The sequence below is a fragment of the Saccopteryx leptura genome, chromosome 2 (assembly GCF_036850995.1).
Source record: "Saccopteryx leptura isolate mSacLep1 chromosome 2, mSacLep1_pri_phased_curated, whole genome shotgun sequence".
Taxonomy (NCBI): Eukaryota; Metazoa; Chordata; class Mammalia; order Chiroptera; family Emballonuridae; genus Saccopteryx; species Saccopteryx leptura.
In genome coordinates this window covers 342619345-342647294 of record NC_089504.1, presented here as the reverse complement: position 1 = coordinate 342647294, position 27950 = coordinate 342619345, and the positions used below count along the sequence as shown (strand labels likewise).

Below are 27950 nucleotides of genomic sequence, written 5' to 3'. Positions count from 1 at the left end.
CCTCCCGAAAAGGTTGGAAAATTCCAGTCAGGACTCCGAAGGGGAACAGTTCAGAAGGGACTGGCCTTGTACTGGTGGGAGGCCAACTCAGCCAGCCCACATCATTTTCTCACCTGCCAGTGGTGAAAGACAGACAAGGAGAAGGCCTGCCCCTGCGTGTGAGTCCGCAGATCAGTCTCAAAGCCAAAGGAGTCGATCGCCGGGATGAAAGCTTTGATGGTGTAGAGAGGGGAGCCTGGGATGGGTGCGTCTTGAGTTACGTGCCCCCTGAGATGGAACAACAAAGGCTGAGTCCCTGAGGTCAAAAGCAAAAAAGCAATCTGCCCCCAAACACAGTCCAGACCAGAATTACCATCAAAGAAACAAGAACTGTGAGAAGGATACTCAAGGCTGGGCTCTCACTGTAAATCCCTGTGGCAGTTAAAGGGGCAGCAACCTCTGGGCCAGAATGGGAACATCGATGGACAAGGTATCATAGACATTCCCACCACTGACACACTGCAATACTTTCCCCAGGAACTCTCTGAGCGGAGTGCCTAATAAGGAATCTCAAATTTTAATCTGCAGGAAAGCTGGGGATTTCCTCATTCCTGTTCTTATTTCCTTCTAAAAAATCAGCTCATTAGGTTTCAGGAGTGGAGAGGGTGGGGAGGCTGATCCCTTCATGGTAGCCAAGCGACTTCCTGCTCTGCTCTTTCTCTCTGCACCCTCCCGAATGTGCCTGGAGCTGCTCACCTGCGCCTGGCCAGGACAGTATAAACAGCAGAGACACAATCTGCAGGCGCCTGGACCTCTACAAAGTAGTACGGTTCCATCAGGCGAGGCGTGGCCTGCAACAGAGCAACAAGAACAGGTTCCTTAGCTGGGGGACGGCTAGGGACGGAATGCCCTGGAGCAGCCCAGGCCCCCTCGCTCACCATGAGGAAGGCAGAATAGACGACTCTCCGGGCCGTGGGGATGATCTGGCCCCCACCTCGGTGCAGGGGCTCCTGGGCAACCACTGCATCTAGGATCTTAAACTTGACGTTTCGGATCACTGAAAAGAAGATGAGGCAGCTGATTAAGGAGTGGTTCTGGTGCTAATTAAGGGCCCACAAAAGATAAGGTACAAAAATGGCCCTGCAGGTGGGCATTCTGATAGGATACGCAAGGCTTGTAGCAAAGAGGTCGGCAGTTAGGCTTATGTTCATGGTGTTTGATTCAGGCCAAGCTCGGACATCATAAAGCTTCCCTAGAAGTTTATGTGCTTTTTTTGCAGACATTTAATTATTTTTGGATGTAGAATAAGTTCTATGAATTGCATATTTGTTCCTATTAAGCCCAATCCTGGTCTATAAACCACGCCAAACTCATCCTCTTCTTGATACATCTCCTCACACAAATTCCTTTTCAGGAACGAGGAACAAATATCAATCTAGAAATGACCTCATTTCTAGGATGTACTAAATGGTAGCAACAGGATAAGGAGGGAGAGAAAGAGGAAGCTAGCCCAGGACATGGGTGGCCACGTGTGCCAAGCTGCTTCTCCTGCTGGGTCCCAAAGATGAGCCCACCCCATCTCCTCCACCTGGGCCCTTAGACCTAGAGGACTAAAGTAAGGGAGGCAGAGAAACTGGTGGACTTACACTCATCACAGAGGGGTCCTTCCCTGGTTCCCCACTGGAAACCTTGAACAATGCTGTCCTTCACTGAGCCGAGAAGAGCCTTGTCCACCTGCATGGAACACACAGATCCTTTAGTAGTGACCCTGGCAACAGCCAGAGTTTAGAGGGAGGAGAAGAGGATATTTTCCTTCAACAGAAGACACAAAATACTTTCAGGAAAATAAAAGAACACTTTGTAGGTTCTTCCACTTGAGCTAAGAGACTGCTACATGGCTCCCATCAGTGCTGTACCTCAGAGGGCAGGGTATCATCCACCAGGATGTTGGGGCCGGTGGCATCAGGGCCAAAAGCCCAGATGGAACGGGCAGCCAGCAGATCCCAATCGTACTTGGTCTGGAAGAACTCACCCAGCTTCTTCCTGGGGAAGGAGGAGATAATAGAGAGCTTAGCCAGCTCTGTGATTGCAGGCTTCTGGGGCAACGGATCCTGCCTTTCTGGAGACAATCACCACAGCCCACCCACACTGTGCCCAGGACAATAGCAAAGCGGGAGAATTACTTCCCAGCGGATGTGTGGTATTACAGACACCACAGGTAAGCTACGGCACCCTGCCCCATCTCCCTTTAGCTCTGGCATTTTGTTGTGTTCCTGCCTGTTCCATGTGATCTGGACCACCTCGTTCTCGATGTCTTCAGCAAGGCCCTTCTCAAGAGGCTCAGCAATCATGGTGATCTTGTTCCTAGTTAGAAAGGAAACGAGTAATGAGGTGGGTGAGCAGAACTAGGAGAAGGGCCATTCTTAAGAAAGCATGACAAAGGGAACAGCTAAAGCAATGACATCAGTGAAAGCTACAGAAGCAGAGTAGTCAAAAGGGCTTATCTTCTGTCTTATTTATTTTTTTATTTTTTAGCGGGAGGAAGAGAGGGAGAAGGAGGGAGAGAGAGAGAGGCATAGAGAGAAGGAGGGGGTGGGAGAGATAAAGAGAAAGAGACAGGGACAGACAAGAAGGGAGAGAGATGAGAAGCATCAATTCTTCGTGTGGCACCTTAGTTGTTATTAATTGCTTTCTCATATGTGCCTTGACTGGGGGGGGGGGGCCTCCAGGCAAGCCAGTGACCTCTTGCTCAAGCCAGTGATCATGGGGTCATGTCTATGATCCTATGCTCAAGCCGGTGACCCCGTGCTCAAGCTGGCGACCTTGGGGTTTCAAAGGACTAAATGGTAGCAACAGGATAAGGAGGGAGAGAAAGAGGAAGCTAGCCCAGGACATGAGATGGCCATGTGTGCCAAGCTGCTTCTCCTGCCGGGTCCCAAAGATGAGCCCAACCTGGGTCCTATGCGTCTCAGGCTAACGCTTTATCCACTGTGCCACCACCTGGTCAGGCTTCTGTCTTCTTTCATTAAAATCTACCACTCGGCCCTGGTCTGTTGGCTCAGCGGTAGAGCATTGGCCCAGCATGTGAAAGTCCTGGGTTTGATTCCCGGCCAGGGCACACAGGAGAAGCACCCATCTGCTTCTCCACCCTTCCCCCTCTCCTTCCTCTGTCTCTCTCTTCCCCTCCTGCAGCCAAGGCTCCACTGGAGTAAAGTTGGCCCCGGCGCTGAGGATGGCTCCATGGCCTCGGCCTCAGGCACTAGAATAGCTCCAGTTGCAGTGGAGCAGTGCCCCAGATGGGTCAAGCATCACCCCCTGGTGGGCATGCCAGGTGGATCCTGGTCAGGTGCAGGCGAGAGTCTGTCTTTCTGCAGCTCCCCCCCCCCCCCCCCCCCCCGGCTTCTCACTTTGGAAAAATGCAAAATAAAAAAAACAATAAAAAAATAAAAAGAATCTACCACTCTTTTAAAAAGTAAGGTTTGGGGCAACATTTTAAGATGGTCATATTATACTGAAAGGAGAAGTGACAACTGCAAGTCATTCTTGCATAGGAAGTCGTATGGCAAAGGATTTCATAGGATCATGTCCAGAGGCATAATGGATCAGAGGCCTGGGCAAAATTCAAGTATCCTAGGCACCCCATCCCAAGCTTTCAGGGTCTCTATTTACACAGTGTTTGTGATTGTGGTGGAGACTGGTGGGGAGGGGAGAGTGTAACCCCCAGCTTACTTCTTATTAGGTGTTTCAGCAAAGCACTTGAGGGAGGATGTTTCTACCACTGTTTCACAAAAGGTAACAACTGGGTCAGCCACCTGGGAAACAAGATAAATTATTAGGCAAGGTCTCATTTTGTTCAAAGGACAACCTTCTGCCATAGGGAATTCCGAGGGCCTCCTGACACTACCTCTGTGAGAAACCCCCATCTTAACCAGCATCCGTGACGAATGCAATAGCAGGCTAAAAGTCACCATCACTAAGAAGCCAGAGAAAACAGTGTAGTGCAGCATTTATGTCCTGGAGCCAAAGGTACATGGGGATCAAATTCGGATCTAGATTAGAGTCCCCATAGGTATCCTTCAATATCTGTTTAGCCGTCCCACTACCATTCACTGAACAGATCCTGTGGGTCTGTTGGAGCAGGTAACAAAAGATTTTCTGGGTAGTACCCATTCCATTCTCAACCCGTGATGTTTGGGTAGCACAGCTCCTCCCTGAAGCTTCCATGGGCGCACCCAGGAAGCCCAGCACTCCTACAGTCCAGTCCTGGGCACATCAGTAGAAGAGTCTAAGGGAGTATTTGAGAGTATTCATTCCTCCCACCATAGGGCCTTGAAGGAAATGTGTGTCTCAACTGGGAGACCGAGGCCATGGGCAGTTTAATTGAGAGGCTATGTCAAGACTTGACAGTGACTCCAGGAGTGCCAGGCCCCACTCTCCTTGAAACTATTCACTCTGATCCAATCAGTACACATAGTTAGTTGTCAAACTTTTTTTTTTATACAAATGACCAAGAATAACTTTGGCTTGGGAGCCTTGACTTCAAATATATGACACTGAGAATAACCCTGCAGAAGGGGACAAACCAGATCTCAAGTGCCTTCCCATTTAGGGAGCAACAGATCATGCTTTTCTGAAACAGAGCTCTAGTAGGCGTCCCTATTCCCTTGGGCCTTCCAGGGGAATCTACGATTTAGCTGCCTGTGGAATCAGTCTGGAGCTGTGAGCCACGCCCCTGGCCAGGCAGGCACTCAGAAAGGGGCTGTACTTTACCTTGATGTCTATCTCCGAGTACATCTTCCGCAAATCATGCATCACACAGTCCAGGTAGAGCTCTCCAGTCCCCAGAATCACATGCTCGCCAGACTCTTCCACCTGAAACACAAGAGCCCTGGTGGTCAACGCCTGGACTCTCTTGTGCCTGTAACAGAATCCACTATCACACACAGATGCTGCTCATCATCGGTTCCAGACTCTTCGAGAAAGATCAGTGGGGAGCAATGACCTATGAGTCAGTTGTCAAGATATCCGGATCACTCAGCACAGTGCTACTTGTGTGAGGTCACCAATTTTATTCCCATCTCAGCCATTTAGGGAAAAAACCCTGCCCTATGTCTGTGGACATAAGCTGACCTTCGAGTCCTGGCCAGCTGCTCAGGAAGGTATGTTGGCAGGCTCGACTGTGCAGAAGGGTCAGAGTGACTCACTTTTCCCTCTATATTTTCTGGAAAACTAATTCAAGGTGTATTCTCCAAGGGACACCTCTTTCTTATACAGACACTTGTGAAAGATGCACACAAACGTGTGTGCCCCTCCCCGCAAACGTGCGTCTCGTCCTGCCCTAAATGACAGTGACAGAGATTAAGTCTTGATACAGGCTGTTGGCAGCAACAGCTCAGAGATGCCTGGGGGATACGCAGCAGCACATAGCGGGGGCAGCAGGAGGCGGCAGCTGCTGCGGGCCTCGGCCTACCTTGGTGGTGAGGGAAGGATAGCTCTTGTTGACCTTGCGCAGACCGTCCAGCATCTTGGGCAGCTCGGAGGGGTTGACTGGCTCCACAGCAATCTTGATAACAGAGGTGGTGTTGAACTTCAAGGGCCGGAAAATCTGAGCCTGAGATCCAAAATGCAGAAGAGTGAGGACACTTGGCACAGGAGGTACGCAGGTAGGAGAAGCTGAGGACCTACTTAGGAGCTGACTCTTCTCCAACTGGGAGCCATGGGAGCTACTTAGAGGCAAAGTGAAGGGCCATTTATTTCTGTGTATTTTGGCAGAACAAACAGAGAAGGTAAAGAATAAAAGGCACTCCTCCTAATTCCTAGCATTTGAGCAGGGTACTCAGCAGGGTCAGCTCTAGAAGGCTGAGCCTGTGTTGAGGCCTGGAACCAGGAAGTGGCAAGGACTCTGGGTTGGTCCCCTGAGTTCTGCTGCTATTGCTCATATGTGCCATGGTCCCTGTGACCCTCTAGCTTAAGCCAATTCAGCTGCCTCTTCAGAAACTCTACCTCCTCATTGCCTCGGGGTTCAGTTATGGTTGCCGTCTTCACAATTGGTTGATCGACACCTTCAATCAGAACCCAGTTGCCAGCAGGAACTCGGTTCACCTCGATGTGGTACCTGGAGCAACATTCAATAAACAGCAATGACACTTGGGCAGAGTATTCATTCCATAAAAATGTACTCAGCGCCTGCTGTGTGCCAGGAACAGGAGTCAGCCAAACAGATACCTTCTAGCAACGAAAAACTACAATAAACAATTAATTACATAACCACACATATATGTAGTTACAAACTGGTAAGTGTCATGAAAAGAAAGTGCAAGGAATTAAAAGAGGACAAGACAGGAATCCTAATTCTAGTTGGGTGTTGGTGGTAAAAAAGCTGCTCTCAAAAGCAGAGAATGTAAGGAAATGCCAAAAGCACCAGAGAACATACAGGAGCTGTCCTAGCTCTTTAATTTTCTTCTGCCTTCTAGTGAATGGGGTGGATTTGAGGAGGGCCAGGGGCCTTCAGCGAGATGGAGCAGCCACGTTAGGAGCAGGACCGCTCAGCTCTGCTTCCTGGCTGACATGCCCCACCCAGGAGCCAATAAGAAGCCCAGAGGCCCGAGCTAACTTTGATTCTGCAGATGGGGATGCTACCAGGGATCCAGCAAAGTCTTCTCTCTTGGTCAAAGAATAGTCAGTGAGGTTGAGAAACTATTTGGGAAGAAACAGAAGTTATAACTTAAGAACACAGAAGAGGAAGAGGGGATTAAGATGAGTAAAAACAGAAATGCTGCCACAAAGTTCATATCATACAAGCCATCCAAACACAAAGGCAGGGCTCTTGGCATTATCCCAACAGTAGCTGCCTTTTGGCCATCACACTGCGGGGTTGTAAGAACTAGAAGTCAATAGAGCTGCTGAGGGAGGGCCATCTTAGCCCCTATTGGAGGGAGCCAGCAGCTACTGTATTTCCAGGGAGGACCACCCCTTCCAGCTGCTTGGGCAGTCCCAGCAGAGAGGACAGGCAGGCCCCCAGAGGCTCTGGTTTGCAGTACCTGGCCACAGAGATCCAAAGGCGGCCCACGGTGCATATCTGGGAGTCTTCCTCATCCTCTAGGGTGTAGTTCTCCCCCAGCACCTTCACAGGCTGCCCCGCATGGATGGTGCCGCTCAGCACCCGGCCAAAGGCGTGAAACTGAACTCCATCATCTGTGCTGTACATCTTTGTAGTGTGGCACATCAGGGGGCCCTGGAGGGGGAACGGTGTAGCCTCAACCACACACACTCTCTGGGTAAGTACCACTGAGTCCACTTCCCCTCAAAGCAACGACATGAGCTCTAGGAGGAGGCAGCCCAGACCCAGAGGAAGATGTAGTGATCTCCTGGGAAAATTACAACTACACTCTCCCCTTTACTAATTAGTAGACATCAAAGGCATGACAAAAAATAAAGATTTTCCTTTTTCCTGGGGAGATGAGGGCAATAGGGAAGAAAAGCAGTCTGGCACGGTTAACTTGGAAGATTCTAAGACTAACTTGCTCCAAAGATGTAACTAACAATTCTCTGGATGTATGTTTATGCCAAGAAACTAGACTGCCGAAGGGATGGCTGGGAAAATTTTTAAAAGCTAGGTCTGACCAGATTAGCAACCATTTATTGAAACTTAACTACCTGGCATGAACCATAAAACTTTCTTAATGTTATTTAAGTCTCATAATGACCACACACATATTATCCTCATTTCACAGACCCAGACTCAGGCTCAGCAAGACTGAATAATGTTCCCAAGATCATACCATTAGTAGCAGTAACATCAGGCTTTGAACTCAGGTCTGTCAGAAGTATGCAAGGAAGGGGGAAGAAGGCATTACTTCTGTGGTCAGAAAAAAGCATCCCCACCCAGGAGAGAAGAAATCAGAGAACTGGGGAGCCACATTCCCTTACATCAGGGTCACAGTCACTCATGGCCTCGCCGAGGTCGGAGTCCACACCGCCAGTGTAGGTGTGCTCAATCTTGGGCTTGGCGCCCACCTTTGGGGAAGGGATATGCTGCACACACATGTCCACAAAGCCTGTGGAGGAAGAGAAAACCATTACTCTTCACCCTCACAGGGGGATGTGGGCAGTGACTTACGCATCCACTCGTAATGGTCCGAAAGAAAAAAGTCAGGAGGCTTTCTGCTCTAAAAGCTAGGGGGAAGTGATACTGTTTCCTGGGAGTGTGCTGCTAACAGGCTGAAGTCACGCTGATGCCAGAAAGGACAAGAAGCAGGTCTCAGTGGTTCCTTGGAACTCAGATGATAAAAATATTCAAATATCTCTAATAATCCATGACTTTTTATTGAATATAAACACTCACTGAACACTTACAAAAAACTAAGTAAGTACCCCATCTCTTCTTTTTAGTAATCTACTTAGGTCAATCCTTGAATTGACTCTTCCCCTTTGGCAAACACCACATATATTTCTGTTCAGTTTTCCTGTTTTTCTAACAGCCAGTAAGCCATACAAGAGAGAACCTCCACTAGCACGTTGGGGTAGGAGTGTTTGCTTTAGTGATGTCGCCCATGTCAGACTGATGGGGAGTCCAGAAAGAACTACATATGCACTCTGGAGACTCAGACCCCTAGAGCCCACTAGACTCGGAATCAAACAGTTGCTGAGGAGACCCTTAGACATCACCTTTTCGTCTCCTTTATTTTACAGATGAGAAATCAGAGTCATAGAAGAACTGGATGGCTGGCCTACGGTCACCCAAGGAAGAGCCAGGGCCAGAGCCAGATCAAGACTCAGGTCTTGGCCCTGGCCGGTTGACTCAGCGGTAGAGCGTCGGCCTGGTGTGCAGGAGTCCCGGGTTCGATTCCCGGCCAGGGCACACGGGAGAGGCGCCCATCTGCTTCTCCACCCCTCCCCTCCTTCCTCTCTGTCTCTCTCTTCCCCTCCCTCAGCCGCAGTCGAGGCTCCATTGGAGCAGGGATGGCCCGGGCGCTGGGGATGGCTCTGTGGCCTCTGCCTCAGGTGCTAGAGTGGCTCTGGATGTGGCAGAGTGACGCCCCGGAGGGGCAGAGCATCGCCCCCTGGTGGGCATGCCGGGTGGATCCCGGTTGGGCACATGCGGGAGTCTGTCTGACTGCCTCCCCGTTTCCAGCTTTGGAAAAATGAAAAAAAAAAAAAGACTCAGGTCTTTTCTCAACCAGTCCAAGGCCCATTCTCCTGTATCACCTGCCTTCTGTATTACTAAAATACGGGAGAGGTGAGCTCAGGGGAAAGAGAGATTTGAGTCTCCAACCTGTCCCCCAAGTTCTAGCCTGGTGCTTTCTCCACTATTTCCCATCACCCACAAGTCCATCCTCCTGACTGTCCCGGGCAAAAACACCAGAACCTCTCTGGTCAAAGAGAGGTTCAGCATTTGCTTCCCCATTTCCTTTACTTGTATGCAACCCCTGCTATGGAAATTTAACTGCTTGTTTCCCAGGACAGAATTCTCGGTACCGTCCACTAAGGAAAGCGGCTAGGAAAAAACCCAGGTGCTCTGTATCCTGAACTGTAGTTTATTTAAAAATGCCTCAGATCTCTGACCATCACTGTAGGTTAAGGGAAAAGTTCCCCATAACCTACAATGACCTACAATGATGGCAAGGGGGCGTGAGCTCTTTGTTACCTGTGAATTCACCAAAGAACTTTTTGCAGACCAGCCTGAGCAGGGGGCGGATGTTCAATTTCAGCTCCTCCTTGGTCAGGTGGATGCCAAGCTCATCCAGGGTCCTCGGGAGGCTGGTGTCCACATCACCCACAACCTGTGATGGTACCAGACACCACATTAGCTGTAGTGATGGCCCCACTGTGGTTCTACGGAGGAGGACCAGGGAAGGCCAGTGGGCAATCCGAAGGCTCACTGCACTAGGTTCTTGTCTACAGGGAGAGCTTTGGCAAGGACAATTTAGTTACAAGGAAACCTTTGGTACCTACCCTTCAAACCAGCCCTGGGTGAAGCAGGCTTGGTTAAATGCCCACACCAGCCAATAAACCAGGCAGTCTGAGATGGATTGCTGTCAGTGCTGCCCTCTGGTGTCTGAAAAGCAGCATTTGATTCCACTCAGGCAATCCCTTACTCTTCCCTAATTCGAGGATCACCTTGAAGCCCATCCGCTGTCAGGGCAGGGCCAAGCTAAACCATCCTCAGCAGACTCAAAGTCTCTACAGAAACAGATTCTTTTTTTTTTTTTTTTTTTTACAGAGACAGAGAAAGAGTCAGAGAGCGGGATAGATAGGATAGACAGACAGGAACGGAGAGAAATGAGAAGCATCAATCATCAGTTTTTCGTTGCAACACCTTAGTTGTTCGTTGATTGCTTTCTCCTATGTGCCTTGACCGTGGGCCTTCAGCAGACCAAGTAACCCCTTGCTCAAGCCAGTGACCTTTGGTCAAGCTGGTGAGCTTTGCTCAAACCAGATGAGCCCGCGCTCAAGCTGGCGGGGTCTTGAACCTGGTCCTCTGCATCCTAGTCTGGTGCTCTAGCCACTGCGCCATCACCTGGTCAGGCTACAGAGACAGATTCTTTTTATTTTTTATTTTATTTATTTATTTATTCATTTTTTAGAGATGAGAGAGAGAGAGAGAGAGAGAGAGAGAGAGAGAGAGAGGGGAGAGAGATGGGGGGAGGAGCTGGAAGCATCAACTCCCATATGTGCCTTGACCAGGCAAGCCCAGGGTTTCAAACCGGCAACCTCAGCATTTCCAGGTCGATGCTTTATCCACTGCGCCACCACAGGTCAGGCTACAGAGAAAGATTCTATAGGTTTCTTTTATTACTCTATTCCAGCCTGACACAAGACACTTAGTATCTTTTAACACTAATATATTTTAATCATGTCATTTTGACTTGTTGCTACGTTTTACTATTTTCAAGTTGGAATAACCACACACATTATGTATGTTCACTGTGCACAGTAGGTATTGAACACTTGCATATTTATAACTGTCTTAGGAGAAAAGTCTCTATGAAAATTGTATTATTACTTTTAGTACTACCTTTTAGAGCACAAATGCATAGAAATATAATATCATGCTGTTTTCTTTGGAGCATCCCATATATTTACCTACATCCTTACCACCATCTGATGCATCCTGTTCAATCTAACATCACATACAGATACGTTAGAATAGTCATTAAAACCAAGCCATTCTTACCTGACCAGGCAGTGGTGCAGTGAATAGAGTGTTGGACTGGGATGCGGAGGGCCCAGGTTTGAAACCCCGAGGTCACCAGCTTGAGCACGGGCTCATCTAGTTTGAGCAAAGCTCACCAGCTTGGACCCAACGTCGCTGGCTCAAGCAAGGGGTTACTTGGTCTGCTGTAGCCCCATGGTCAAGGCACATATGAGAAAGCAATCAATGAACAATTAAGGTGTCGCAATGAAAAACTAATGATTGATGCTTCTCATCTCTTTCTGCTCCTGTCTGTCTATCCCTCTCTCTGACTCTCTCTCTGTCTCTATAAAAAAAAACACACACACAACAAAAAAAACCCCAAGCCATTCTTTTTTTTTTTTACAGAGACAGAGAGAGAGTCAGAGAGAAGGAAAGACAGGGACAGACAGACAGGAACGGAGAGATGAGAAGCATCAATCATTAGGGGTTTTTTTTGTTGCACATTGCAACACCTTAGTTGTTCATTGATTGCTTTCTCATATGTGCCTTGACCGTGGGCCTTCAGCAGACCGAGTAACCCTTGCTTGAGCCAGCAACCTTGGGTCCAAGCTGGTGAATTTTTGTTCAAACCAGATGAGCCCATGCTCAAGCTGGTAACCTCGGGGTCTCGAACCTGGGTCTTCCGCATCCCAGTCCGACGCTCTATCCACTGCGCCACTGCCTGGTCAGGTCCAAGCCATTCTTTTAACGACGGCACAAAATACTTCAGTTTATGTGATGTACCATAATTCATTTAATCTGATTCTAATAAACATTTAACTTATTTCCAGGTTGCTTTCCCCCTTACTGTTATAATGCTATAACAAAAAAAATACATACAAAAATCGGAGGAATTTTACAATTATATCTGTAAGGTAAATCCCCGTAACTGAACTTATTAGTTCTCAAAGTGTCACATTTCTTTGAATAATCAAAATACTTGCACAAACTTTGTTTAGGTTGTACCTTTACTTTTTTTTTTTTTTTAAAGAATTTTTTATTTATTCATTAGAGAGAGAGAGAGAGAGAGAGAGAGAGAGAGAGAAGGGGGAGGAGCAGGAAGCATCAACTCCCATATGTGCCTTGACCAGGCAAGCCCAGGGTTTTGAACCGGCAACCTCAGCGTTTCCAGGTTGATGCTTTATCCACTGCGCCACCACAGGTCAGGCTACCTTTACTTTCTTTACATTCCCTCTTTACTCTAAATTCAACAGTACTTAAGAGGACTGTAGTGTTCTAGATCTGGAAGATTGGTGACCAACCATGTTCCTATTTAGTAATAACAAAGCTGAGCAGGTTTAGGGGCAGAGGGAAGTCCAAGTTCACCTGTGTTTGGAAGGGCAGACCTAAACCAGGTGGCCCGACACACTCACCTGAGCGAGGATCTTATAAAGGGGCTCCAAGATAAACTCCACGAAGCTCCTTTGGGAGCTGCTGGTTGGGGCCTTTTTGGTGAACTTTCGCCTGAAGAGGATAAAAAGTTACAGGTGACGCAGGAGAAAGCAGGCAGTGTCACTGATCTCCAGGATGTATTCCCTAAGCCAGGGGTCCCCAAACTTTTTACACAGGGGGCCAGTTCACTGTCCCTCAGATCATTGGAGGGCCGGACTATAAAAAAAACTATGAACAAATCCCTATGCACACTGCACATATCTTATTTTAAAGTAAAAAAACAAACAAAATGGGAACAGATACAATATTTAAAATAAAGAACAAGTAAATTTAAATCAACAAACTGACCAGTATTTCAATGGGAACTATGCTCCTCTCACTGACCACAAATGAAAGAGGTGCCCCTTCCAGAAGTGCGGTGGGGGCCGGATAAAGGGCCTCAGGGGGCCGCATGTGGCCCGCAGGCCATAGTTTGGGGACCCCTGCCCTAAGCTCTGAATCTGATCAGGGCCAAGGGGAAGATAGGTGTGTGTGAGAATATAACATTTCCAGACTACTGAGATGGCACATGGTTATGACTCTCATGGATGCCTGCACTCAGCTGTAAAAACCTCAAAAGAAACACTCTCTCACCCTGTTATAGAGCTCGTGAAAACAGTTCTCTTAGAGGAGGAAAGATGGCAGCTCAAGTCTAAGATAAAAGTAGGTTTTAATCTTCAGAACTTTTTCTCTGTCCTCACTTACTGCGAAAATGGATCACCCCTCTAGTGTCATTTCCCACACTCTACTTACGTCTTGGGGTTGAAGTAGATATCACCCCAGAGTCTTTTAGCAAATTCCTGGTAGTTAATGTCACCTAAAAGAGAAGCCATACAATTAGACAAAGGAAGGGGGAGGGAGGAGACAGAGAGAGACAGAGAGAGAGACAGAGAGAGAAACATCAATGTGCTGTTCCACTTATTTATGCATTCATTGGTTGATTCTTGTGTGTGTCCTCACAGAGGCTCAAACCTGCAACCTTGGTGTATCGGGACAATGCTCTGAGTCACCTGGCTAGGGCTCCTCAGCAAACTTTTGTTGAAAATTCTCCGCAGGTGGTTTGAGGAATTTCAGCACCTTTCTTTCCAAGGTCTAGCCCTTTCCTTCTACTCAGGCAGGCAATCAAATCATTAATATATGATAATTATAGAAAAGGTCTTAGATTCTGCTTCATGTGCTGACACAAAATACATTTAGAAATATATAAATTAGAATCCTGTTCAGATGAGTTCACTTATGGTCCATCTATATAGTTGGGTTTTTTTTTTAAGATTTAATTCATTTTAGAGAGAGGAGAGAGTGAAAGAGAAAGGGGGAGGAGCAAGAAGTATCAACTCCCATATGCTCCTTGACTAGGCAAGCCCAGGGCTTCAAACCAGGGACCTCAGCATTCCAGGTTGACACTCTATCCAAGGTGCCACCACAGGTCAGGCCATCTATATAGTTTTTAAAAAAAATTTATTGATTGATTTTAGAGAGAGGAGAGAAAAAAAACGAGGGGGGGATATGGGAAGCATGAACTTGTAGTAGTTGTTTCTCACATGTGCCTTGACTGGGGCAAACCCAAGATTTCAAACCAGCAACCTAAACATTCCAGGTAGACACTCGATCCACTGTGCCATCACAGGTCAGGCAGACATCTATCCATTTTTTAAAAGAATCATCTGGAAGTGACTGACTGGTATGGTACAGTGAATAGAGCATTGACCTAGGAAACACTGAGGTTTGAAAAATACAGTAAACCCAGTTAGAAATCTCGATGTTGCTGGCTTGACCATGGGGCTAACTGAGTTGAGTGCAGGATCAACATGATCCCAAGGTCGCTGGCTTGAGCAAGCGGTCCCTGGCTCGGCTTGAACACCATTCCCACCTTGGTCAAGGCACATATGAGAAGCAATCAATGAACAACTAAAGTAATGTAACTACGAGGTGATGTTCTTATCTCTCTCTTCCTCAAATAAAAAATTTTAATAAAAAAAGAATCACCTGGATGCAACAAAAATATGTATCTTTTATTTTTAAAAATTTATTTTAGTGAGAGAAGATGGGGAGGGGGGAGAGATGGGGCAAGAGAGAGAGAGAGAGAGAGAGAGAGAGAGAAACAGGAACATCAATCTGTTCCTGTACGTGCCCTGAGCAGGGATCAAACTGGCAACCTCTGGATGATGCTCTAACAAACCAAGCTATGTGGCCAGGGTGAAAATGTGTATCTAATGATAAGAAAATAGTTAAGTTATAGTACATCTATCCAGTGGACCAATGAGCAGTTATGTGAAATAATTTTTATAAATAAATTTTAATAAAACAGGCAAATTGTTATGATCTAATACTGTGTAAGTGAATATTTATTCTGTTATTATACGTTTTATATATGTATATAAAATATGATCTCATTTACATAAAACACTAAACAGAAAGAAAAAACTATAATAAAATATTTGTAATGGTTATGATAAAGAGGTTGTGGCCGAATTTTGCTTTCTTGACTAAATTTTACTGTATTTTCCACTTTTGTGCAATGAGGATGTGGTAAATATGTATGCATATATTAAAAAAAAAAGACCAGCCTGACCTGTGGTGGCGCAGTGGATAAAGCATCGACCTGAAATGCTGAGGTCGCTGGTTCAAAACCCTGGGCTTGCCTGGTCAAGGCACATATGGGAGTTGATGCTTCCTGCTCCTCCCCCTTTTCTCTATCACTCCCTCTCTCTCTAATAAAAATGAATAAATAAAATCTGAAAAAAAAAAAAAGACCAAGTTTTATTTGCCCATTTTTTTTCACGAGAGCAAACGTAGCCACACTGAGCACGAGGCAGGACGGCTGGCTGGTGGGAACAGAAAGCCGGGGCTCTCACAGAGCCCGTCTCCTCGGCTCTAAAGACAGTATGACAACGGCCCCTCTAACAAGGCACATATTTGTCACACTACACTGAGGACATGGTTCCTACTGGAGCCTGAAGGAATTGGGGAGGCACAGAGGTGGAAAGTAGCGTGGGAGTCTCGAGATGAGAAGCTGGTTGATGCTCCAGGGACCCAAAAATCATTCAACTGGGCGCCCCAGCGAAGGCTCATCTGTACTGACTGCATATCCAGCTGAGTTCTAAAGAAGGCCTCCAAAATTTCTAGCTGCCTAGCTATGGCTGAGGGAGATTCCATCCCTGAGGAAGAGAGCTGAAGGGGCTTTCTCAGCACCCATAATTCCTTTCTGACAAAATCTGTTTCACTCCTAGGAGAGAGTATTATTCCTAAAATGAGCTTTCTCCATCTTTTTCTTCCTAGTCACCTTTATTGTTCTATTGTTTAGAAACCACTTAGCCTGAATTAAGGGTCTGGGGCCAAAAAGAGCCCCAAATGTGAGAATAACAGTTGATGAAATGCTCCCCTGAACAGCGGATGCTGGCATGCAGCCAATTTCTTGACCATTCAGCAGGAAAGGCACACACGGATGCTGGAGAAGCTGGTGAGACAGACTGCCAGCCCAGGCTTACCAAACGTGTCAGCATAGATCTTGGCAAAGGAGCCCAGTGTGAAGCAGATGCTGTACTGGGAGCTGGAGAAGCAGACGTTGCCCAGGAGTGGGGACAGGATCAGGTTCTCATCAGTGGAATACATGCTGAAACAGAGACAGTCATGAGCACAAGACCAGGCTGACACATCACCACGGGTAAAGGGCAGGGACTCAATATCACAGTCTCTCTCCAGCCCTTGCCCTCAGAGGGGGCTTATATATACAGTCAGCTTTGCCAACAGCCTGGTCCAAGAAAGTGACATGATGAAGTTATTCCCTAACTCCCAGTAACAAGCTGACTTCTCAGAGCTGGGAACACTGTGCATGATCTTGGAGAAGTTAACTGCAGTAGACAGACGAGAGGAAACTTGGAGGAAAGAGACAAAGGTCTTAGAACACAGGAAATGAATCTAATGTGATCAGAAAGAAATATATTCTGGAGAAATTTCAATTTTATAAACACAAATAGACATAAATACTAGTATAAATGATTGAATAAAAGAAAGAAAGAAAAAGTAATTTTGCTCCCCACTCCCACCACTCTACTCTTCTTTACTGTTTTGTTTGGCTTGTTTTACAAATTCATGTTAGAATTTCGTGTTTTAAAAGCAAAAGCAATAGCATCACAAGTTCACTAATATTTATAAGAAAACCAGTTGTACATAGGAATCAAATCCACAACTACACAATGTTTTATGGAATTACTTAACTTGGAAATAAAATTATTGCCTGACCAGGCTGTGGCACAGTGGATAGAGTGTCGGACTGGGATGCGGAGGACCCAATTTCGAGACTCCGAGGTCACCAGCTTGAGCATGGGCTCATCTGGTTTGAGCAAAGCTCACCAGCTTGGACCCTAGGTTGCTGGCTTGAGCAAGGGGTTACTTGGTCTGCTGTAGCCCCACGGTCAAGGCACATATGAGAAACCGATCAATGAAAACTAAAGTGCCACAACAAAAAATTGATGCTTCTCATCTCTCTCCATTCCTGTCTGTCTGTCCCTATCTATCCCTCTCTGACTCTCTCTCTCTGTAAAAATAAATAAATAAACAAACAAACAAATAAATAAAATTATTGGCTTAAAAAGAGCAGTCCTGCCTGACCAGGTGGTGGCGCAGTGGATAGAACATTGGACTGGGATGCAGAGGACCCAGGTTCGAGGCCCCAAGGTCGCCAGCTTGAGTGTGGGCTCATCTGGTTTGAGCAAAGCTCACCTGCTAGGACCCAAGGTCGCTGGCTCGAGCAAGGGGTTACTTGGTCTGCTGAAGGCCCACAGTCAAGGCACATACGAAAAAGCAATCAATGAACAACTAAGGTGTCGCAACGAAAAACTGATAATTGATGCTTCTCATCCTCTCCGTTCCTGTCTGTTCTTGTCTGTCTGTCCCTGTCTATCCCTCTCTCTGACTCTCTGTCTCTGTAAAATTAAAAAAAAAAAAAAAAAGAGCAGTCCCTTACCTTACTCTACCCCACTCCCAAATTACATTCTCCAAGGCAACTGTTTTTAATTCTTTTAAAACTGGTTTTAGAGCATTTAACCTCCATATAGTATTTCTTTTTTTCCCTATTGATTTGAGAGAGATAGGAAGTGAGACAGAGAGAGGGAGGAGAGAAGGGACGGGAGAGAGAGAGAGAGGCATCAACTCATTGTTATGCCTAGTTGTTCCATTTAGTTGTGTGCTCCATGATTGCTTCTTGTATGTGCCCTGACCAGGGATTGAAACTATGGCCTAGGCACACTGGGATGATGATTTATCCACTGACTCTCCAGCTAGGGCCCTCCATATTTCTAAATAATGTCATGTCACTATTTCTTGTTTAGAGTTTGATACATGACTTCATGACTTCCTTTTGGTAGATCAGGATGTAGCCCTATCCCACCTACCTCCCTTTTTGAAGAAGTTTATTTCATATTTTGGATTCCCAATATTATTTATATATTCATTCTCAGTCCTTCCGGAGACAGAGAGAAGATACCCATGTTGAGAATCAGTGCTACAAACTGGAGAAGCTCCTGAACGTAACTGTCTCTGGCCATGTAGGTACTGTCCCAATCCTAAACTGCAGAGGTGTTCTCTCAGCAGGATAGTCTCTTCCTGGGCCTTTGAGGGGCCTCAAGAAGTCATCTAGTACACTCTTCTGCCTACAGATAAACTTGTCTTTAAGACATACTTAACAGATTCTTCAAAGCCCTCTTGACACTGTATTGCAAAGTCTCCCAACCATCACTCATACTTACTCATGTGAGCCCTTGTAAACCTATTTTGTAAAGCAGCTATATCCAGAAACGACAGCCAACAGTGCCCTCATTTACTGAGTGCTAATAAGATAATAGCAGCTAGCATTATTCACAGATCAGTTACTACTAAGCACTGTGCTGCTGTTATATCAGATATCTATTTAATTTCTTGTAACATCTCAATTAAGCAAAAATTATCCTCATTAAAATTATTTATTTATTCTTTTAATGTTTATTTTTTTAAAATTAATTTTAGAGAGAGAAAGGAAAGGAGGGGGGACAGGAATATTGATCTGTTCTTTTATGTGCCCTGACCGAGGATCAAACCAGCAACCTCTGCACTTCAGGACTATGCTCTATCCAACAGCACTATCCAGACAGGGCCTTATTATTATCCCCTTTTTACAGAAGCAGAAATCGAGGTTCTACAGGCTTAAGTAATTTGCCCAACTTTACATGGTTGGTATGCCGTGAAGATGAGACAGATTTTAGAGTTCAAGGCATTGACCACAACCCTAAATTGAAAATTTGTGCACGACTAGTTAAGTTAGAAAGTGAATAAAGCCAAGGTGGTGGAGTTAGTGCCTGTATAATTATGGAACAAGCCTCTATCCCTGCCCAATAAGCTCATCACCGCATGCTATGAAATCAGAGTTGCCTAAGAGTTCAAGGATAAGATTTACAAAACCCAGAGTCCCTGAGGATTCCACCAGGGTCCCTATACCTTATTAATCCATTGACCTCATCCACAATGTGGCGCAGCTTGTAATACGCATCCGTTGGGGGCAGCTTCAGCTCCAGGATCAGCCGGTCGATCTTGTTGATGCACACAGTGACTGCCAGCCTCTCCTGCACTGCGTGCTTGATCAGCCGCTCTGTGTTCAGCATCACCTGAGAGGCACAAAGTGGTAAGAGCGAAGAGGCAGAAAAGTCCAGAGCAAACTCAAAGAGGGTACTATTGTAAAATATGAAGCATGAGGGAAAGAGGACCTGGGGATTAGACAGTTGGGGGGAAACAGAGGGTATCTTGCCCAAAGGCAAATTCAGGAACTTAAAAAAAAATTTTATTTATTAATTTTTTAGAGAGAGAGGAAAGGGGGGAGAGGGAGAGGGAGAGAGACAGAGACAGGATCATCGATCCGTTCCTGCATGTGCCCTAACTGGGGATCAAACTGGCACCTCAGCATTTCAGAAGGATGCTCTAACCAACAGAGCTATCTTGTCAGGGCAGACAAAGAAACTTTAAGAGGGCACCCTGTTCTGGCGTGAGGACGTCTTAGGTTCGATTCCCAGTCAGGGCACACAAGAGAAGCAACCATCTGCTCTTCTTCCCCTCCTGCAGCCAGTAGCTAGATTGGTTTGAAGTCTGCCCTGGGTGCTGAGGATAGCTAAGTTGGTTTGAGCACATTAACCTCAGGTACTAAAAATAGCTTGGCTAATTTGAACATCGGCCCCCAACAGGGGTTGGTGGGTGGATCCCAGCTGGGTTGCATGTGACAGTCTGTCTCACTATATTCACTTCTCTCACTTAGAAATAAAAAAATTTGAAATTAAAAAAATTTAAAAAAAGAGGGTACCACACAGAACTAAAATAATGAACACACTAATGATGTTGGGAGCCAGGTTTCTCAGTGCTACAGAAGGAATGGAAGAACTAGGAAGAACCTGCCGTGCTAAAATGGAATTGCAGGAATTAGGATAACCTAGTGATTTCTTTCTTCTTTCTTTGTTGTGTTAATGATTTTTAATACATATGAGTAAAAATAGTTATAGGTATATATGGGTGTATATTATCGTCATTCAATGAAAGGACCTAGAAGCAATGCCCCCAGCAGCAACGAACATATCCTGATCTGTTTCTAAATACCAGTCTACACTATAAGGAGCTAGTTTCTTAGAGAAATGGCTGATTCCAGGATTGTGCCAGGGAATGTGCAAGATGAGTCTGGGAAATATTTTTGTGCCTAAAAGTAAGAAAGTACTCAAAAAAGGAAGGGATTGTCAAAAGATAAAGGAGCCAGCATGAAAAAGCTCTCACTAGCCAAATCTGGGATAACTAGAGTATCAAAATATACATATAAGATAGTAATGGATTATAACCCATTACTAAAATAAAAATCTAGCCTGACCTGTGGTGGCGCAGTGGATAAAGTGTCGACCTGGGAATGCTGAGGTCGCCGGTTCAAAACCCTGGGCTTGCCTGGTCAAGGCACATATGGCAGTTGATGCTTTCTGCTCCTCCCTCTTCTTTCTCTCTCTCTCTCTCGCTCTGTCTCTCTCTCTAAAAAAACTAAATAAAGTTAAAAATAAAAAATAAATAAATAAAAATCTATGTATCCAGGCCCTGGTCAGTTGGTTCAGTGGTAGAGTGTCGGCCTGGCATGCAGGAGTCCCGGGTTCAATTCCTGGCCAGGGCACACAGGAGAAGCGCCCATCTGCTTCTCCACCCCTCCCCCTCTCCTTCCTCTCTGTCTCTCTCTTCCCCTCCTGCAGCCAAGTCTCCATTGGAGCAAGGTTGGCCCGGGCGCTGAGGATGGCTCTGTGGCCTCTGCCTCAGGCACTAGAATGGCTCTGGTTGCAACAGAGTAATGCCCCAGATGGGCAGAGCATCGCCCCCTGGTGCCGGGTGGAGGGGGAGAAGGGAAAGCTCTTCTTTACAACAGAATTCCAACAAATAAATATAGAAGGAATAATAAAAGTTAGAAAATCAGCCTGACCAGGCGGTGGCACAGTGGATAGAATGCCGGACTGGGATGCCGAGGACCCAGGTTCAAGACCCTGAGGTTGCCAGTTTGAGCGTGAGCTCATCTGGTTTGAGCAAAAAAGCTCACCAGCTTGGACCCAAGGTCGCTGGCTCAAGCAAGGGGTTACTAGGTCTGCTGAAGGCCCGCGGTCAAGGCACATGTGAGAAAGCAATCAATGAACAACTAAGGTGTCGCAATGAAAAACTGATGATTGATGCTTCTCCTCTCTCTCCATTCCTGCCTGTCTATCCCTCTCTCTGACTCTCTCTCTGTCTCTGTAAAAAAAAAAAAAGAAAAAAAAGAAAATTACTACTCGCAACTATTATAGAAACAAGCTAGCAATGATCAATAGACGATAAAAACTGTAGGTAAAGTTTGATGAGAAAAAGAATGTATCACAGACTCAAGGTATCCCCCCACAAACTATTTATTACGAAGGGGAAAATCTTAACTTTACACTGAAGAAACCTGACAGACCTGTGTTAACCAAGTGATCCAAGTTAACATGGTAAGGCCCTGGCCGGTTGGCTCAGCGGTAGAGCGTCAGCTTGGCGTGCAGGAGTCCCGGGTTCGATTCCCGGCCAGGGCACACAGGAGAAGCGCCCATCTGCTTCTCCACCCCTCCCCCTCTCCTTCCTCCCTGTCTCTCTCTTCCCCTCCAGCAGCCGAGGCTCCATTGGAGCAAAGATTGCTGGGGCACTGAGGATGGCTTTGTGGCCTCTGCCTCAGGCGCTAGAATGGCTCTGATTGCGGCAGAGCGATGCCCCAGAGGGGCAGAGCATTGCCCCCTGGTGGGCATGCCGGGTGGATCCCGGTTGGGCGCATGCGGGAGTCTGTCTGACTGCCTCCCCGTTTCCAGCTTCGGAAAAATGAAAAAAAAAAAAAAAAAAGTTAACATGGTCAATGGGATAAGGTGAGACAGAGACCTACTGATGTGATGGGCTAATAAGAACACAACTATAGTTATGTAGTATTTCTGCGAAAAATAACGTGACCATAATCATAAGGAAACATTAGACACACCCAAACGGACAGTTTGCAAAATAAGTGGTGTATGCTCATCATACCAATGTCATACAAGACCAAGAAAGGTAAAAGAACAGTTCCAACCAATTAAAAGAAACTAAGAGACATGAAGACTACATGCTATGTGGCATCCTGGATTAGAAAAAAAATTCTATAAAGGACATTATTGGACAAATATTGAGCCTAAGTTCTGAAGAAAAAGATTTGTACAACAATACTGTATCAATGTCAAAATCCCTGATTTTGATAACTCCTCTACTATGGTTATATAAGTGAATATCTTTGTTCTTAGGAAATATATTCTGAAATATTTTATTTTCGGATGGTTCAAGGGGACAATACACATATGTGTGTGAGTATATTTACAGAAAGAATTAAAAAGCAAATGAGGGTTAGTTCTTTGTACTTGCAACTCTTCAATAAATCTGAAATTATTCCAAAAGAAAGTCAATTTAAAATAGGCAATTCTGCTCCCTCTGCTGGCAATGCCACTAACGACAACATGAATGAGATTAGCTAAATTACCTTTCTCAATTTAGAAAAATAGTATAAGATACCCTGGGCCTTTTTTTTTTTTTCTTTTATTTATTTATTCATTTTTAGAGAGGAAAGAGAGACAGAGAGGGAGAAAGAGGAGAGAGAGACAGAGAGAGAGAAGGGGGGAGGAGCTGGAAGCATCAACTCCCATATGTGCCTTGACCAGGCAAGCCCAGGGTTTCGAACCAGCAACCTCAGCATTTCCAGGTCGATGCTTTATCCACTGCACCACCACAGGTCAGGCCACCCTGGGCCTTTTAACTCCAATCTCTCTTGAGATTAGAAAAATTCATTAACACTTAAAATCTACTTAAATGAATATACTCTCCTCCCTTTTATTTACATTTGTCATTTTATCTTCGTGTTTTCTGAATGGCAATGGGTCCTACCATTCATTTTGAGCTTCACAGGGCAAAGAGTGAGGAACTCATATTGAGAACTAATTTTGAACTTCATTTGTTGCCTTAACTTTTGAGCAAATGTGAACCTTAATGCCAGACTCTTGTGTTCTCTGGCTCCCAGCTTGCTCAGTGCTCTGGACAATGTGTGGGGCAAACCTAACAGAGAGGAGGGGTCCAGACTCACGCCCTCAGCGGCATCGATGAAAAGGACGACTCCATCTGAGATGCGCAAGCCAGCAGTGACCTCATCAGAAAAATTCACGTGTCCTGTAAAGCAAATACCAACTGAGTCACCAACTAAGTTACCACTTGTATGGTGGCAGGATGAGGCACAATAACTGGCAGGTGGTCTGAGGAGTACTGCAAAGCAAGTGAACCCCTAGAATCCCTTACCCTTCTCCCTACAGCTCCCCATGGTATGTAAAATTCTACCATTAGAGTCACATCCTGGATTAAATTTTTATACAGAAGGTCCCCAGGCATAAAAAGAAGGGTTTTACCGAGTAGTACATAATAGGTTCACATTCACATACTAGCTTAATCTAATCAACAGCAAGCAGAGTTCTGTTGGACGGAAACCAACTTGGAGGCAGGAGAAAGGCAAACGAGGGCCGGAAGCATAGGAGACATAGTACCTGGCACAGTGCTGCTGCTGGGGCAGGACTGACAGGTAGGAGGGCACCGGGCAAGGAAAGCCAATCTTTCAAAACTCAAACTTTCCTATTTAAATCTCTGCCCCACTTGGTCTTCTCCAAAGAATAGAGTCAGCCACAGGGCAAGGCATGCTGCTTCCATGGTAACCTGTGTGTCCACCAGCAGCTGGTGGGTTGCTCCCACAATCTCTTCCAAAAGATTGAGAGTGCCGGAGGTAGCGGACCACGTCTGACTCACCTTTGCTACCACAGCGTCCAGCACGGGTCCTGACACAGGCTCAGGTGAATAAATGAACAAGATTCCTTAACCCTTTTAGTGAGTTTTTTTCATGCTTGCTGACCCCCAGGAGTATTTTTTCAAAAAAAAATGAAATTAGTTCCAGTTCCAGTTTTATTAACTTAAAATCATGTTTGATAACCAATTTATAAAAAGAAGAACATACATTGGCCTTTTTTAATGTTGTTTTACACATTTTTAAAATAAAAAATTTTATACTATTGTACTCTGGATGGTCAGGAGGATGTATATGAACGTTCATACTACTCAAAGGGCTAAAATTTATTCCAAAAGATTTTTATTTATTCATTTTTTAGAGAGGAGAGAGAGAAAAAAAGAGAGGAGAGAAGGGAGGGAGGAGCAGGAAGCATCAACTCCCATATATGCCTTGAAGTCCTGGGTTTTTTTTTTTTTGGTTTTTTTTTTTGTATTTTTCTGAAGCTGGAAATGGGGAGAGACAGTCAGACAGACTCCCGCATGCGCCCGACCGGGATCCACCCGGCACGCCCACCAGGGGCGACGCTCTGCCCACCAGGGGGCGATGCTCTGCCCCTCCGGGGTGTCACTCTGCCGCGACCAGAGCCACTCTAGCGCCTGGGGAAGAGGCCAAGGAGCCATCCCCAGCGCCTGGGCCATCTTTGCTCCAATGGAGCCTTGGCTGCGGGAGGGGAAGCGAGAGACAGAGAGGAAGGAGGGGGGGATGGAGAAGCAAATGGGCGCTTCTCCTATGTGCCCTGGCTGGGAATCGAACCCGGGTCCCCCGCACGCCAGGCCGACGCTCTACTGCTGAGCCAACCGGCCAGGGTCGAAGCCCTGGGTTTTGAACTGGCAACCTCAGCATTCCAGGTTGACTTTTTTTTTTTTTTTTTTTTTTATTCATTTTAGAGAGGAGAGAGAGAGGGAGAGAGAGAGAGACAGAGAGAGAGAGAGAGAGGAGAGAGAGATAGGGGGGAGGAGCTGAAAGCATCAACTCCCACATGTGCCTTGACCAGGCAAGCCCAGGGTTTCGAACCGGTGACCTCAGCATTTTCAGGCGGACGCTTTATCCACTGCGCCACCACAGGTCAGGCCGACTCTTTTTTTTTAATAGTAGCAACCACCATTAAAATTTTTTATTTATTTATTTATTTAATAATAGAGAGAGTCAGAGAGAGGGACAGTCAGGAAGGGAGAGAGAAAGCATCAATTCTTCATTGCGGCACCTTAGTTGTTCGTTGATTGCTTTCTCATATGTGCCTTGACCAGGGGCTACAGCATACTGAGTGACCCTTTGCTTGAGCCAGTGACCTTGGGTCCAAGCTGATGAGCCTTGCTCAAACCAGATGAGCCTGCGCTCAAGCTGGCGACCTTGGGGTCTCGAACCTGGGTCCTCTGCATCCCAGTCCAATGCTCTATCCACTGCGCCACCGCCTGGTCAGGCTCAAGTCGACTCTTTAAACCACTGTGCCACCACAGGTCAGGCCTAAAATTTATTCTAGAGCAGAGTAAAGAGAGGAGCAAATTGGAGGCCTGGAGCACAGCACTTGCTAATTAGTCAGAAGCAAAGGAAATAGGGTCAAGGAATGACCTACCTGGAGTATCCATGATATTGAAGAGATAAGATTTTCCTTTGGTATCTGGCAAAACCACTGTCACAGGAGTGCTTTTGATGCCAACACCTCTCTGAAAGTCACACAAAGAGAGTGGTCAAGGTTTCTTCCTATGCAAGAGGGGTTCATTCAGCTTTTGGGGCTTGCCAGTTGCTAATAAATTATACCAATGTCTCTCCCTACAGTGGGTGTAATTTGTATCTAGGCCTCTAATCAAAATGACCTTGAAGATGAAATATCTTAATGTTAAACAGCATTTTGGGGGGGATTTGGTTCAAATACAAAAAAGTAAAAATAAAAATGAAAAAGCAGCCCTGGCCAGTTGGCTCAGGGCATCATCCCGAAACACCAGGGTTGCAGGTTCAATTCCCAGTCAGGGCACACACAGGAAGGAACCAATGAACATACAACTAAGTGAAGCAACAAATGAATGCTTCTCTCTCTCTCACTTTTCCTCTCTCTGTCTCTCAAAAAAAAAAAAAAAGCAAGCAAGAAAAGTTGTTTTAAACCTTAACAGAGAATCCAGGGTCTTAAATGCTTATCCTCTTCATATATTGGAAACAAAAATAATCAAGTACCATGTAAGTAAAAACAAATAATCTAGGGGCATTTCTAAATTATAAAAAAAATTGTAAAACTTTAATAGGGAGTAATTATTATTATAATTTTTTAAAGATTTTATTAATTTTAGAGAGAGAGAGAGAGAAAGAGAAGCATTCATTTGTTCTACTTAGTTGTGCATTCATTGCTCTCTTTCCGTAAGTGCTCTGACTGGGGATTGAACTCACAATCTTGGTGTTTTGGGACAACACTCTAACCAACCAAGTTAACCAGCCAAGGCCAGAAAACCCATTCTTAAAGAGAAACTACTCCTAGAAAGGGATTGTCCTACAGATAAAGTCATCTTATGGATTTTAAGCATAATGTCATTTGAAAAATCAGGTGAACTTCTGTATTACAACATAAATATCAATATCACCTCTTAGTATCTATCCTATTAGGCCACATGAAATCCAGTCAAGGACAGGAGAGTCTCCCCTTACCCCTACCCGCCTTTTATCCTACAGCTTGCCTACCCAACTCTCGTTTCAAGTTACAGATCATAGGATGACTGGTAGAGGCAGAGAGATGAAGAGATGGGAATGAGAGAGGGGAGTGCGGTATGGAACAAAGTGTTATAAATACTACCTATACTCCCTACAAAACTACTGCTGGGTCTGGTGTGGGCAACGAGCGAATTTCCCAAGGCACACTTACCTCTTGCTCTGTGAAGAGGATGTCAGTGTAGCACAGCTGAAAAACAAATGCACTGGCGTTACCACCTGATTTCGGACTCCTCTCCCACACAAACCATCAATCATGTTCCCTCCCCATCTCCCAACTCAAGGGTTTCTGCCTCAAGAGAAGAGATTGAAGAGAGCAGGATGTCCCTACAGAAATTTCAGACAATGATACCAGTGGCTCTCATATGGAAAATGCTCCTGGATGTGTGCGTTTTTTGGGGGTGGGGTGGTCACTGAAGACCAGGCATGGCTGGAGAGCTAAATTATATCAAATGCACCGAATTCTTAGAGTGGTCAAGGGAGACACATCCAGCCTTCATGGAACCCCCACGTGTCAAAATAGTCAATCTGGTTGAGATTGAACAATTATTGCACTGAGACTTGCAGCCACACTTGGCCTCATCCACAGGCATTTAAATCTATCAAGAAAACAACAAGGTCCAATTGTATTATATTTATAAAGGAAGCTTTTAACACTATGATAGGAAAGAACAGGCTATAAAAGTCAGAATATATCAGAACAGAAGAGGGATCCCAAGTGCAGAAGAAATCATCCAAAAATACCACAGGTTAATTTTTGTTCGTTTGTTAATATTCTTTATGCTCCTGAGAAAGTTGTAATTCCTTTCTTAAAGACTATTGATAGAGATTACAATGATAAAACAGCACTTTGTGGGTGTCATTATTTATAATGAGTGGGAAGGCTGAAGGAAGGGGAAGGAGAAAGGCACACCCCTGTATATTCTGAATGGTTCATCCTAAACCCTCAATAGAATTTCTACTTACATCCTGGTCATAGCGCTTTCTGATTTCCGGGTGAGTCTGCTCTATTAAACAATCTACAAAACATGTCTGAAAGGAAAGAGAAGGTTAAGACCTGCCAACCACAGAGGAAAATTATTCTGCCCTTCCCCCAGCTCCCAATACACCACATCATTTAGGCATAAGGAGGGGAGGAAGAGAACAAAGAGAATTATGGGACAGCAAAGGATTAACACTGAAGCCACAGGATTATTTTCAAATGAAAGATGCAATCTTTCTTGGACAAGCATCCCCAGGGAAATGAAAACACACAAAATCAGAGTGAGGCTCAATTTTCCCTCTTCT

The 27950-nt window shown here is 45.6% G+C and overlaps 1 protein-coding gene across 1 annotated transcript in view; it reads right to left on the bottom strand.

Annotated features, from left to right (window-relative positions):
• Window positions 1–27950, bottom strand: part of EFTUD2 (elongation factor Tu GTP binding domain containing 2) — a 45523-nt gene that overhangs the window by 978 nt on the left and 16595 nt on the right. Inside the window, exons 6-26 of the mRNA XM_066363940.1 lie at window positions 27630–27695; window positions 26818–26853; window positions 25543–25633; window positions 23226–23308; window positions 19058–19224; window positions 16075–16199; window positions 13340–13403; window positions 12529–12619; window positions 9626–9761; window positions 7909–8036; window positions 7020–7213; window positions 5983–6094; window positions 5450–5590; window positions 4750–4851; window positions 3709–3791; window positions 2257–2343; window positions 1896–2022; window positions 1626–1713; window positions 918–1036; window positions 736–830; window positions 114–267 (exon numbers count right to left, since the gene is read on the bottom strand). Coding sequence (XP_066220037.1) covers window positions 114–267; window positions 736–830; window positions 918–1036; window positions 1626–1713; window positions 1896–2022; window positions 2257–2343; window positions 3709–3791; window positions 4750–4851; window positions 5450–5590; window positions 5983–6094; window positions 7020–7213; window positions 7909–8036; window positions 9626–9761; window positions 12529–12619; window positions 13340–13403; window positions 16075–16199; window positions 19058–19224; window positions 23226–23308; window positions 25543–25633; window positions 26818–26853; window positions 27630–27695 — 2289 coding nt within the window. The remainder of the gene's footprint in view (window positions 1–113; window positions 268–735; window positions 831–917; window positions 1037–1625; window positions 1714–1895; window positions 2023–2256; window positions 2344–3708; window positions 3792–4749; window positions 4852–5449; window positions 5591–5982; window positions 6095–7019; window positions 7214–7908; window positions 8037–9625; window positions 9762–12528; window positions 12620–13339; window positions 13404–16074; window positions 16200–19057; window positions 19225–23225; window positions 23309–25542; window positions 25634–26817; window positions 26854–27629; window positions 27696–27950) is intronic.